An 11,944-nucleotide genomic window follows, 5' to 3' on the forward strand; every position below is an offset into this window, starting at 1 on the left:
GCCCAATCTGCCTTGGCATCATCGTTGTTCTTCTCTGGCGCTTCAATTGGCATTACCCTCTTCGCCTGCCTTCAAAGGCTTCCGTCCATAGATGACATATCCATTCCAGTACGCATGTATACGTGTGTCTGCCAACTCTTTTCTCACTTGCGCGCAGAGTATCAATGCCTCTTCTTTGGACCAATCCATGTAACGGGTCAGCAGCGCTAGAGTTAGGCCCTCCAAACCGCCCGAGAGCATGGAGCGGTTCCAGTCACCAAGCTCCTTGAGCTTCTTGTCCTTGGGCCACCCGGTGGACGGGAACTTGAACGGAACCCTCCTCACGTCCTCAAATCCCATCTCCTCCATCTTGCCAACCAACTGAACCGTCTCCTTGTCAACGGGGCGCCCAATCTTGGTGCAGGCTTCGACCAAAAGATCGCCCCATTTATCCATGGCTGTGCCTTTCATCGTATCATCATCAGCGACCAGAGGCCAGTGGCTATCTTGAATTTCAAAGTAGCCACCGGGCTCGAGGTGGTCGTACGCCTGCTTGATGATGTTGTTCCAGTCTGAAAAGCTCGCATTCATGTTTCGGCAGAGGATAAAGTCAAAGGGATTGGTCCAGGTCCACTCCTTTTCCAAGTCGTCCACCTCGAAGCTGCAGTTGGGGGGAACGAAACCGGGCTGGATAGGGCTGAGGTCGACGCCGAGGACGGTGGCCTCCGGGAATGTCTCCGCGTAGTCGAGGGCCCAGGTCCCAGTGCCGGTTCCGATGTCGAGGACTCTCTTAGCTTTTGTGCCGTCATTCTTGGGACACAGACAGAAGGCATTGTCGAGCGCCAGCATCCAGATATGATTGACAATGTCAAGACGATCTTGCTCGCGCTCGTCGTTCGGGAACACGTACTTTCCATCGCTCATGCGATGGTACGTCCGTCCGTTCTCACGGCGGTAATCCAGAATGCTCGATCTCAGCGATGCGCTGGATTCGTCTGTTGAGACACCGCCGATGGAGGAGGCGTCGTCGATTCCAGAGTCATCTGCCTCGATGGGCGGCTGATCTTCATTTTGTTGCATGTTTGATAGCCCGTTGGTCTTGTGAACGTGCTGAGTAGAAGTTGGGGGCTGCTGGCACGATTTATGGAATGAATGAATATGGGCGTGATGTGGTTCTGGAGACGATCGTCTTATTTTACCCCTCTTTTTCGAAAGAGCCCCTGACTTTATACAGCTTCTCCGCTTTTTCAATCACATTTCTGTTGGTTGAGAAGATAACAACTGTTCAAGTGTGCTCTGTTGGTTGAAAGTTCCAACACGCAACTTCCAAGTTGGGATCCCAGCACCGGCCAATTAGCGAGGGTACCGTAACCTCGGCTCGGATATAGGCCAGGATCTTCAACCTTGCCAAGATTAAAGGCATTGAGCGAAGATTACAAGCTCACATGGTAAGAGCAGATCAACAGATATACTACGAGATGATGAAAGACGTTCCTGTTGTTGGATCATACATTCTGGGTAACCCACTGAATGTGAACTACACAGTTAAGCAGCCCAAGGTGGGGAGGGGAGCTATTTATCCATGACTAAAAGCCAGAGGCCCACCTTTAATGGCTGCAGATAGTTCAATTAGTCTTTTCCTAATCACTATCTGGTCGATAATGGATTTTGAGCCAATAGCAACACTCTTACTCCTAATTCATAGGAATCGTGTTAGTTGGGTCTAGATATTTCGGGGGAACATTGGTGTTGGCTCAACATTCGAAGCAAGAGGGGCTTCAGCAAGGCTATGAAACGACATTCAGGAAATCCATGGCTTAGCGATACTGACTTCACTAGTAGCACAATTGATTTGTGCTCCAGCAAATTCATATTGATGACTTGCAAAAGTTGCGGCAATATCTTCAACGTAGTTGAGACTAGCCATGTCAACAATCAACTCATGTCACTATCAAGAACGAGATGCAATGAAGCATTTAACCTCACTACACAAGGATGTTCCGACATGTTGTTGGCAATCTAACAATCTAACACTTAAGGAAAACACATGCTAAAATGACTGGCTGAGAGAAGACGCAAAATTACGGGATGGCGCCTTGGCAAGGCACTCTTTCAGGGCAACACAGCTCAGCTGGTTCGAATCAGCCGCACACTAGCGCGCTGTCGCAGAACATGAGAGCGATGACGGCGATATAACATGGACGGACAATTGCGAAACCGCGATAAATATAACGAAGACATAGAATCATAATAAGATCAATCGATTTGGGTGCGTGAGCCCGACCAAGACTACATCTTGGACCAAACATGGACCATACTCCGATCTCAAGTCGCCTGTAAGTCCATCCCACGTCCTCCTCACCAACCAGTCCCTCCATAAGTGCTGCTACTAAGTACCATCCAGAGGCATATTCCGTCTCAAAGAAGCCGACACAAAATCAGGGCTCTTTTCACGACTAGGTAAAAAATACATATTCGCAGTGGCGGAGAAATACCCCCTGAATTTAGACGACGCCTTGGTTCTCGTTTACTTCCCACTGATACCCTACGGTTCAAGCGATGCCATAATCTTTATACGAAGTGAATCCGACAGGGGCTTTCGCAGATATGCTGCTGTTGTCGCAAGAGGCGATCCGCAGTTCGATATTGAGATGCGGCATTACCCGGCTGAAAGTGCGACTGGTAAGTCGACCCACCCCCTTTTGGCCACCCCCCCCTTTTGGCCACCCCATTTCTCCATCCCAGCCACCGCATTAAAACCCTACCCACGATTTTCAAACTACTATAATAATTACAAAAATCGTCCAAATATAATTCTTTTTTATATACTTATTTATCGATATATAATAGTCTCGTATACCGAAAATAAAGTTATTCGGGCTCTTAAAGCTATTAGAAGAGGTCTCTTAGTTAATCGGGCCTTAATTAAGTTCGGAGTTTTAAGGTTAACTTTTTATAATTATAAAAGAGGCTACTAAACGAGGGTAATAGTATTTATAGACCTCTAGAGGCTTCCTCTATAATAAGAAAACTAGCTAGCTTAGTAAGTTCGTATTTAGTATAATCTAAGTATTATACTAACTTATAAATAGCTTATAAAATTCGCTAAGCGAGTTCTAAGATCCTAGGGGGATATAAATCCTCTTAAAAAGAGATAAATAGACGCTTTCTTAAGGAGGAACTTATTAATTAAGGTCTAGAGAAGTCGTACTATCGATTCGAGGCGTTTAAATAGGGCTACTATTAATATAATTAAGTTATAGTTTAAATTACTTAATATACTAGAGATTAGCGATATTAAATAGGCTAATAAGTATAATATAGATAAGACTAGTATCCTAGAGAGTAAGGGATTTAATAGCCTGGTTTTAAGTAAGGTAGGGACTATAATAGTACGAAAAAAAGAGCCTAGTTTGCGTACTTAGGTATTTATAATCGAGTATATCTCTATTAATAATCGAGCTATTAAACTACTAGTTATATATAAGGGAAAGTCGGTATAGTAGTAGTAGTTTCTACTTAAACTTAACCCTTATACTAGTTAGGAGTTTATAGTAATAGATAATAGCTAGACGACCGATAAGACTGCCCTTAAGTAGTTAAAAACAGTATTCTTACTATAGACTAAGACCCCCCCCCTTAGGGGGCTTAGTATACTTAATAAGCCTCGACTATTAGTTTTAAATAGCTATAGGAGTTATACGACGATAGAATTTATATAAGAATGCTATAGAAACAACGTTTACTTACTATTCTTACTACTATATACTTCTTATATCCTCTAACCGTTAGATATAGCTATCTTTAGACCTATTAAGTCTAAGTATAAAAAGGAGCTTAGTAAAGAGGATATAATAAACAATTTTACTATTGTTAGAAAGCGGTACTTCTTAAGCTATTACTAAAAAGCTCGTTTAGCTAGTCTAACGTCGTTAAATATACGAAGTAAGTAGAAAGTAACTAGACTATATCCCCCTAATATAGCTAGACTACTTACTAATTTAATAGTCCTACTTAACCTAGTTATATTAACTAAAAAGACCGTAGATACTAGGTAAGTAACTAGTAATACTAGAAAAGCTATTAACTAGGTATTAGTAGCGTCTATTATTAACTAGTTAATACTTAGGAAGGCTAGCGAGCTCTATAATTAATTAAAGTTATTTATAAAGCTTAGTCTAGACTATAATACTTAACGACTACTATTTAAAAAAGTAAAAAAGGTATTTAGCGAGTAGGCCTACTATCTAATAGTATCTTAGTACTATATTCAAGTTCTAAAAGCTAAAGTTAACTAATTAAGGCTGCGGAAAAAGAAGAGTATATTAATAGACCTAAATACTAGGTTCGTAAATATCTAGGATATATAAAGAGCTTAGGAGGACTTTAGTAACCGTCTAGTTAGTCCTAGTCGACTCGTAGGGGTCGAATTACCTAGGGAGAATAATAACTATATTATTGTAGCAGTAGAAGATAGTTAATTAATTGAGTATAGTTAGTGGCGATGTTTTGATACTATGTTTTAATGGGGTGGCTAAAAGGGGGGGGTGGCCAAAAGGGGGTAGGTCGACTTAAGTACTCTGAGATGCAGGGCTCAGTCTTTGAGAGGTGGATTCAGACATGAATAGATCTCCAGTGCCTGATGATCAAGAAAACAGCACGTTTTCACTCACTTGAGGACGTGATATCCCAACGTCAAGACAAAAAGACAATCGACACAGTCAAAATCGGTCTCAAGTTCCGGCGAAGTTGGGTCGGATCGCCCGAGTACACGGAGTGGAAAGAAGAGGCCGGAACTCCCGTAGAGTACAGGACTGAAGATGTTAGTATTCTTGCATTTCATGAGCCACAACTATGACCAGGGTCTGAGGTAAAATTGTTGACGTCTGGAGCAACGTAGTTCAAGGTATGGGACGACACCAATGCGCAGGTCGTGATGCTATTCCATCACTTCAACCGAGCCAAGAAAGTAGGCTGAGAACTCTGTTTTTGAAAGTTCAACGGCCAGCGAAAGTTCAACTAATCATTCAACTCCAGCCCTCGGGAGCCAGATTCTCCATAGATCTGGCGCAAAAAAGCGGCGATTCGAACGAATATTTCATCTACGAGGAGCACGTGCTTCCGGTTCTCGCCAAGGCCACGATGCATGCCCTCTTGGCTTGGAACTATTGGACGCACGATCTGCAGGAAGCATCACTGATTCGGAGAGACGAATAAGAACCTTCATGATGTCGCCGAGGGAGGTCGTTGGACGCAGACATTTGCTATTGACAATGTAAAGGGTAGCAATCACAATCCTTCTTCTCTATCACCTTCTTCTCTTATCTCGCTCACAAGGTAAGGTATTCGTCATTGGAAACTCTATTCTGTGAAAGGCGTTACACACTTCTTCATCTCTTTGTTCTAATATTAAGAAAAAAAGAAAAGAAAAGGTGTAATAAAAATATGCTTACCTCCTCGGTCGTAAAAGAGTTTGTCAGGCACTGCAGAGGTTTCGGCCCTTGTGCACCAAGTGTAGGTGAGTGTAGAGTCACCGCCACCCTCATTTCGCACTTTCCTACCTTTTTTCATCAAATCGAGACCTAATACACACTATTTAACTCACTATACTGCAGAATTAGAAAATCCTGGATCCTCCTTTTTCTGAACCCGTCTCTAACTTTCTAAGCTGAAACGGATTGCATCTCCTTCTTCACTTTACGCCTGCATTGAGCATTGAAATGCGACTTTTCGAGGCGCCAGAGAGAGATCTTTGATCAGGATATCTGGATTCATGTCGGAGCCGAGATTTTTTCTTTCCGAATGGTTCGTCCTGTGAAGGTAAGTGGCAGTCTCTTAGTTGAGGGCTTTGAATGGCCCTTATCTCGAGAATCCAAAGTCTATCTCGTTTGACTTTTGCCAAGAGACACATCAGATGCATTTTCCCCAACAAACGAGGGCCACATAACAACCTCTGGAGAAATGCGTCTTGAAACACCCCAAGTAAACCCTCAAAGGCATGAATACTGATCTTGCTTACTTTACAAAAGTTCAAGTGAGGGACTTCCATGACTGGACTTATAATTAGTTCCTGCATTGCCCGAGATCGACGAGAAAGGATCCCCGTTAGATCTTCGCCGCAGCCTCTAGGTGATCATCGTTGCCTTCAGTTTAGTCTCTTTATTAGTATCCCTATTATAGGGTAGTTAGTTCGAACCGTAGTTAATAAAGAGATTAATTAAACTATATAAATATCTGCGTAGTAAGTATAAAAAGGAGGTTCTAATTATAAGTTAAGCTAGCTATAATAATCGTAAATAGGGCCCCTAATTAGCCCTTATATAGTTAGCTATATACCGTAATTAAATTAGATTTCTAATCCGATATTAACTTTTTCTTTTTTTTATTAATTTAATTACTATAGTTAGAAATATAATTTAACCTCGGGCCCGTTTATTAAGTCGTTTCTTTTTCCCCCTTTTTTTTACTCTTTTTATATAACCTATCCCTTTATTTATATAATAACTTTTTTATTATTTATAAATTACTCTAATCCCTTATTTAATACTACTTTTATAAAAGTATTTACGAGGTTATTTTTATTATTAATTTAATAAATCTCGAGTATTTTACGCCTTTTATACGATTACCTAAGGGCTATAATATTAATTATAAGCCTCTTTTCCTTCGTTATTCTTAATTTAACGAGGTATTTATATAGCGAGTAAGAATCGATATAAATAACTATTAAAATAAATAAAAAGCTAATTTAATTAATAATCTTTCTTAGTATTATTAAAATTATATAAGAGAGGTTAATACCGTTAATTATACTATAAACCTTTAATATTAGTATACTTCTCGTTACTTACTTATTTTTAATTAACGAGTAATAGATTATATTATTATATATAATAAATTCGCTCTCGCTTATACTCTTATTAACTAGGATAATAATATACCCTAATTACGAAATAAGATCGTTATTATTTATAAATAACTTATTAATAAAGACGTAGAGCTTACTAATCGCAAGGTTAATTAGGTAATAAACGAGACCTTAATCGAGATTCGTTTATTACTATTTAAGCCGCTTATTAAGTACCTTGACGTCTCGTTTAGTTGGATTTATAACTTATATTATTTTAATGTAATTAAAAATTATTTTGGGCTAATAAATACTTATAATATATACCCCTCGTATAAACCTAGCTTTATATTACTTTTTAATATTAGTTACGTTCGGATCGACGAGGTTAATCTTTTTACTTTACCCCTTTTATTAAAAAACGACGGTTTTTTTTTTAATTATAAGAATCTTATTATTAAATATTAAGGAGGTATTTATTATAAAGACCTCTTTTAGCTTTATTATAAAGCCCGCTTTTTAAAGCTCCTTATCCTCTTTTTTTATAAAATTAATATTAGATAGGCCTAATATATTATTAGTTTATATTTTAATAATCCTAAATTAATTACTTTCGTACTCTATAATTAATAAGTACGGGTTATACATAGAGGTAATTATTAATAATTAATTAATATAAAAATCGTAATAAGTAGCTTATTAATAAGTACCCGATTTTACGAGCCTATATAGTAGCTTAAGTACTTTAATAATTATATTTTCTAAGTACTTATTAACTATTTCCTTTAGTAAATAAGCTAGGATTTTCTTTATAAGCCCTATAGCCGATTAAGTATAGGCCTAGGTAATATTACGGTTCTAAATCTCGTATCCCTTCTTCTATAATAATACTATTAATACTATTATTAATTATTAATTATAACGCTATATAATAAGTAATTATATAAGTAGCGTTACTTTTTTAACGTCGCTATACCCCTAAATTACGTATTTAAACTTTTTATATAACTAGGGTATTCCTTTTTTTTTAATCTTACGAACTATTCGTAATTTAAATATATAAAGGTTTATATATTTTTTTAAGTTATATAAAATAAATTAATAGACCCCTCGATTATAAAGAGTATTTATTTTAATAAGATTTAATCCTTTATATAGCTTTTTAATAGTTATAATTACGCCTTTTTTATATAATTTAATTACTAGCTCGAAATCGGCTTTCTCTTTTATTATATAAAAAGTATTAATTACTTCGTTATTAATAATAAATTACTACGTTAGGGCTTACTGTTATAGTCTTTTATAACGTCTTATTAATAGTATTAGTACCCTTTTAGTAATTTCCTCTTCCTCGTTATTTATTAGTATTATTACGACGATTTTATTAAAAATAATTTCTTATATTTTTATTACGGGTTATATAGTTTCCCCTAGCTCTTCTTCTTTTTATAAATTAGAAATTACCTCGTTAAGATCTATATAATACGGTTTAACTACTATAATTAATATTTTAAATAATTAATTATAATTTCTCATAACTATATAAGAGCGCTCGTTAATAGAAATTAACTTATATAGCCTAGCCTATTATTAAGTAATTTCGCGCTATACTTATATATCTAAATTTAGTAATATATTTAATTATCCCTTATATTAAGCTTATTATATATAGTAATTACTTGATTAACTTACTTTTTTATACTTATTTCGTATAGTACTTATATTACTTTTTTAATTACTTAGGCTCGTTAATTTATACTTAATAACGGTAATAAGGCTAAGGTCGTTTTTAAATATACTCTAAATATTAATAGCGTTAATATAAGTCCGTTAGGCCCTATAGTATTATTAAAGTATTTAAGTACTATTTAGAGGTATTCGTCGTTAATAAAATCCGGATTTTCCTTTTTAATAATTCTAAACGCCCTTTTTAACTATTAATATACTTTCTTTACCTTTTTAATACTATAGTACGCTTTAATAAGTACGACTTTTAGCTATATACTATAGGCCGTCGTATTATCCCTAAATTTTATTAACTTAAAGCTAGTATTAGCGTCGGTTTTAATACTATTTAGCGGTCCTTAATATATATTAATCTAGCTTTTTCATAGGGCTACTTATACTATTTTTATTTATAAATCCTAGAGGAATTGCCCTATTTAAAAAGATATAGCTACGTTAATTATATATAATACTAACTAACTATTTAAATAGAAAATATTAATAACGATTTCCTAATTAAAGTTAAGCTTATTACGTAATTTAAACTTAAATTTGCGTAGGCTCTGCGCATTTATTTAGTATTAGTAATATACTTTTATTAACTACTCTAGTACCCTTATTTTAATATTATTATTATTTAATTACTTTAAGAAGTTATATAGCCTCGTAACTAACGGGTACCTAAATCTCTAATATAGTTTTCTAAGCTTACTTTCCGTTAAGTAATTAATTAACTTCGTATTATTAATAAGTTTTATAAACGTATACCCCTATTATTATTTAACTATTTCGAAGTATTTATTACTAAAAATTCTATTCCTTATATTATTAAATATAATACTTAGTTAATTTATATCTTTTAAATATAAGAAAAATAGGGTATTAATAGGTAAAATATAAAAAGTTATCGTTCTAAAATACGTCTTTATTTTTACTATACCTAGGGCGACGATTTCTTTATTTAAGCTAAAATTAATCCTTATAATACTTATTATTAACGTATTAAGCGTTATTAATACGATCTTTTATAATACTTAGAATTACCCTTTTCTTCTAGTTAACTATTATAATACCCTAGTATTTAAAATAATCTTATAAAGATTATCTAAGCCGTACTTTTTATTTATATAAAATACTTATATAAGCTTAGTATTTGAGGGATCTAAGTAATATAAAAAGGGCCCCTCTAGCTACCCCTAGATTTATTTAGTACTATATTCTTTTTTTTTAAATATTAAAAAAAATAGTATCTTCTTTTTAATTATTAAAAAAATAGGCTTTGGCCTTATTAAATTCGCCCTTTTAGCTACTTTTATATCCGTTATTTAAAGGACCTTCCCTTACTATCCGTAAATAAAAGCCTATTTATTAAGAGCTTTTATTACCCTCTATTCGTTTAGTTTTATATATTTTTTAAAAACTAACGAAGTAAAAAAAGAGTAATTAATATCATTAATTCTATTATAATTTAATTTGTTAATATAAGGGGTAAGATCTTCCTTATTTTCTAAATCTTTTATAAAAGGTATATACTTTAGGCCGTTACTTTAACTACTATTACTAAGTTCCGTACCCCTAGATCTACTCTTATATATAATAAAGAATTAGTTAAACCAATAAGGGCTAGTTTTACTATTTACTATCCTCGACTTTTTATACTATTTATATAATTTAGCCCGCTCTTTTTTAAAATAATTACTTAACTAATATCTATCCTTTTTATAAATATAATATTACTTTTTTTATTACCTTATTTATAAGTTAAATCTCTACTTATTTAATAAATCTAAGCCTCTTTATTAATAATTACTATATTTAGCTTCTTTTCTTTTTTTATTATACGTTTAATCGACTTAATATTATTAATAAGGGCCGTTATATATTTAAAAGTAAGTTTAATATAGTATTCTCGCTTCAATATTAAAGTTAGATCTTAGCTTTAAGTAGAGCGTCTTATAGTTTTTAAATACTTAGTATAAGGTTATTTTTACCTCTAATATATACTAAATTATAATATAAAAATATCTAACTTTCTATTTATTTATCCCCTTATTTAATTAAGTTTTTACTAGCTTATTAATTCGATTAATAAGCTCTTTAAAAATCTTTATTTACGATTTACCCTTTATTATCTTAATTATAAATATAAAAGAAATCGCTCGTAACTTAAATAAGAGCTCTAGGTTCTTATTATAGGTCTTAAAGCGGCTTTAGATTATATTAATTATACTAAAAAAGTCGTTTTAATTAAAATTACGTACCGCTTCGTAATAATAATTAGAGGCTTTACTTATAAATATAATATTAATTACTAAATAGTATTAGTATTCCCTAATTCCGACTTTTTTATAATAATTATAAAATATCGTTAGGGTTTTTTATAAGACCTTATACTTCCCCCTAAAGTATAATTTCTTTTTTAAGAAGATCTTTTTAAAATTTATAAATTACTTCGTATTTATTACTAGATTTTTAATATTTATATACGATCCCTACGTCGCTACGTATTATTAATAACTTCGGGTCGTTTACCTCCTTTTTTATTAACTAATTAGCGCTAAATTTCGTATTAATAATAGTAATAAGTCGTAGATCGAAATAGGTAGAATTATTAATTATTATATTTCTAATACTATATTTTACCCTAATATATCTTTTTATAACAGTAGATTTCTATTAATAATTATAGGGAGGAAATCTAAGTCGTTTAACTTTTTTTTAAACTCGTTAAAGCGATTATACGCTTTATTAACTTATACTTAGTTTTATAATACGAATTCCTTTTTTATAATTATTATTATTAATATTTCGTATAGCTCTTATAATTATAATTACGCTAATAATACCCCTCGCTTATAAAAGAATTTATTAACTATTTTTATAATTCCTAAACTTACGCTTACGAACTATTTATTTAATTAATAATTAAGGTTATTTACGATTTTATAAAATAGGGGTTACCCCTATAGCCCCTTTTTTTTATAAACCTTAATTAAATAGATTAATACTACGTTAATTTACTTACTATTAGGCTAATTTATAATTCTATATATTTACGTTCCTTAATAATCTAGGTTAATATTTACTTATTTATAAGGGATTAGGATTCTATTTAAAATCGGGTTTCGTCCTCTTCTTTTTTACCCTAACTTATTAAAAGTCGTACTCTAGCTTATATTTATATTAGTAATTACTAGCGTATTTAATTTTAATAAGAATATATTTAATCCGCGCGCTAATTATAATAAATCCGTACTTTTACTACTTAACGAATTTATTAGGGTTTAGGAAATTCCCACTTCCTCTCGCTATTTTATTATTATTCTCGTTTTTACTATTTTTAATAATTACTATTACTTTTCTAAATTGCTAGCTATTATACTTATTAAAATC

The 11,944-nt window shown here is 33.2% G+C and overlaps 2 protein-coding genes across 2 annotated transcripts; one reads left to right on the plus strand and one right to left on the minus strand.

The window, feature by feature from the left end:
- Window positions 1–42: 42 nt before the first annotated feature.
- Window positions 43–1,059, minus strand: CLUP02_14596 (methyltransferase domain-containing protein; the record flags this gene model as incomplete). The annotated part of the gene is made up of 1 exon (XM_049293523.1): window positions 43–1,059. The coding sequence occupies one exon, from the start codon at window positions 1,057–1,059 to the stop codon at window positions 43–45; it is 1,017 nt and encodes a 338-aa protein (XP_049150669.1).
- A 3,562-nt stretch (window positions 1,060–4,621) lies between these two features.
- CLUP02_14597 (uncharacterized protein) lies at window positions 4,622–5,196 on the plus strand (the record flags this gene model as incomplete). Its single annotated transcript, XM_049293524.1, has 3 exons — window positions 4,622–4,801; window positions 4,880–4,948; window positions 5,017–5,196. 3 exons carry the CDS (start codon window positions 4,622–4,624, stop codon window positions 5,194–5,196), a joined length of 429 nt encoding a protein of 142 aa, XP_049150670.1.
- Window positions 5,197–11,944: the final 6,748 nt, after the last annotated feature.

The sequence above is a fragment of the Colletotrichum lupini genome, chromosome 8 (genome assembly GCF_023278565.1).
Source record: "Colletotrichum lupini chromosome 8, complete sequence".
Lineage (NCBI taxonomy): Eukaryota > Fungi > Ascomycota > Sordariomycetes > Glomerellales > Glomerellaceae > Colletotrichum > Colletotrichum lupini.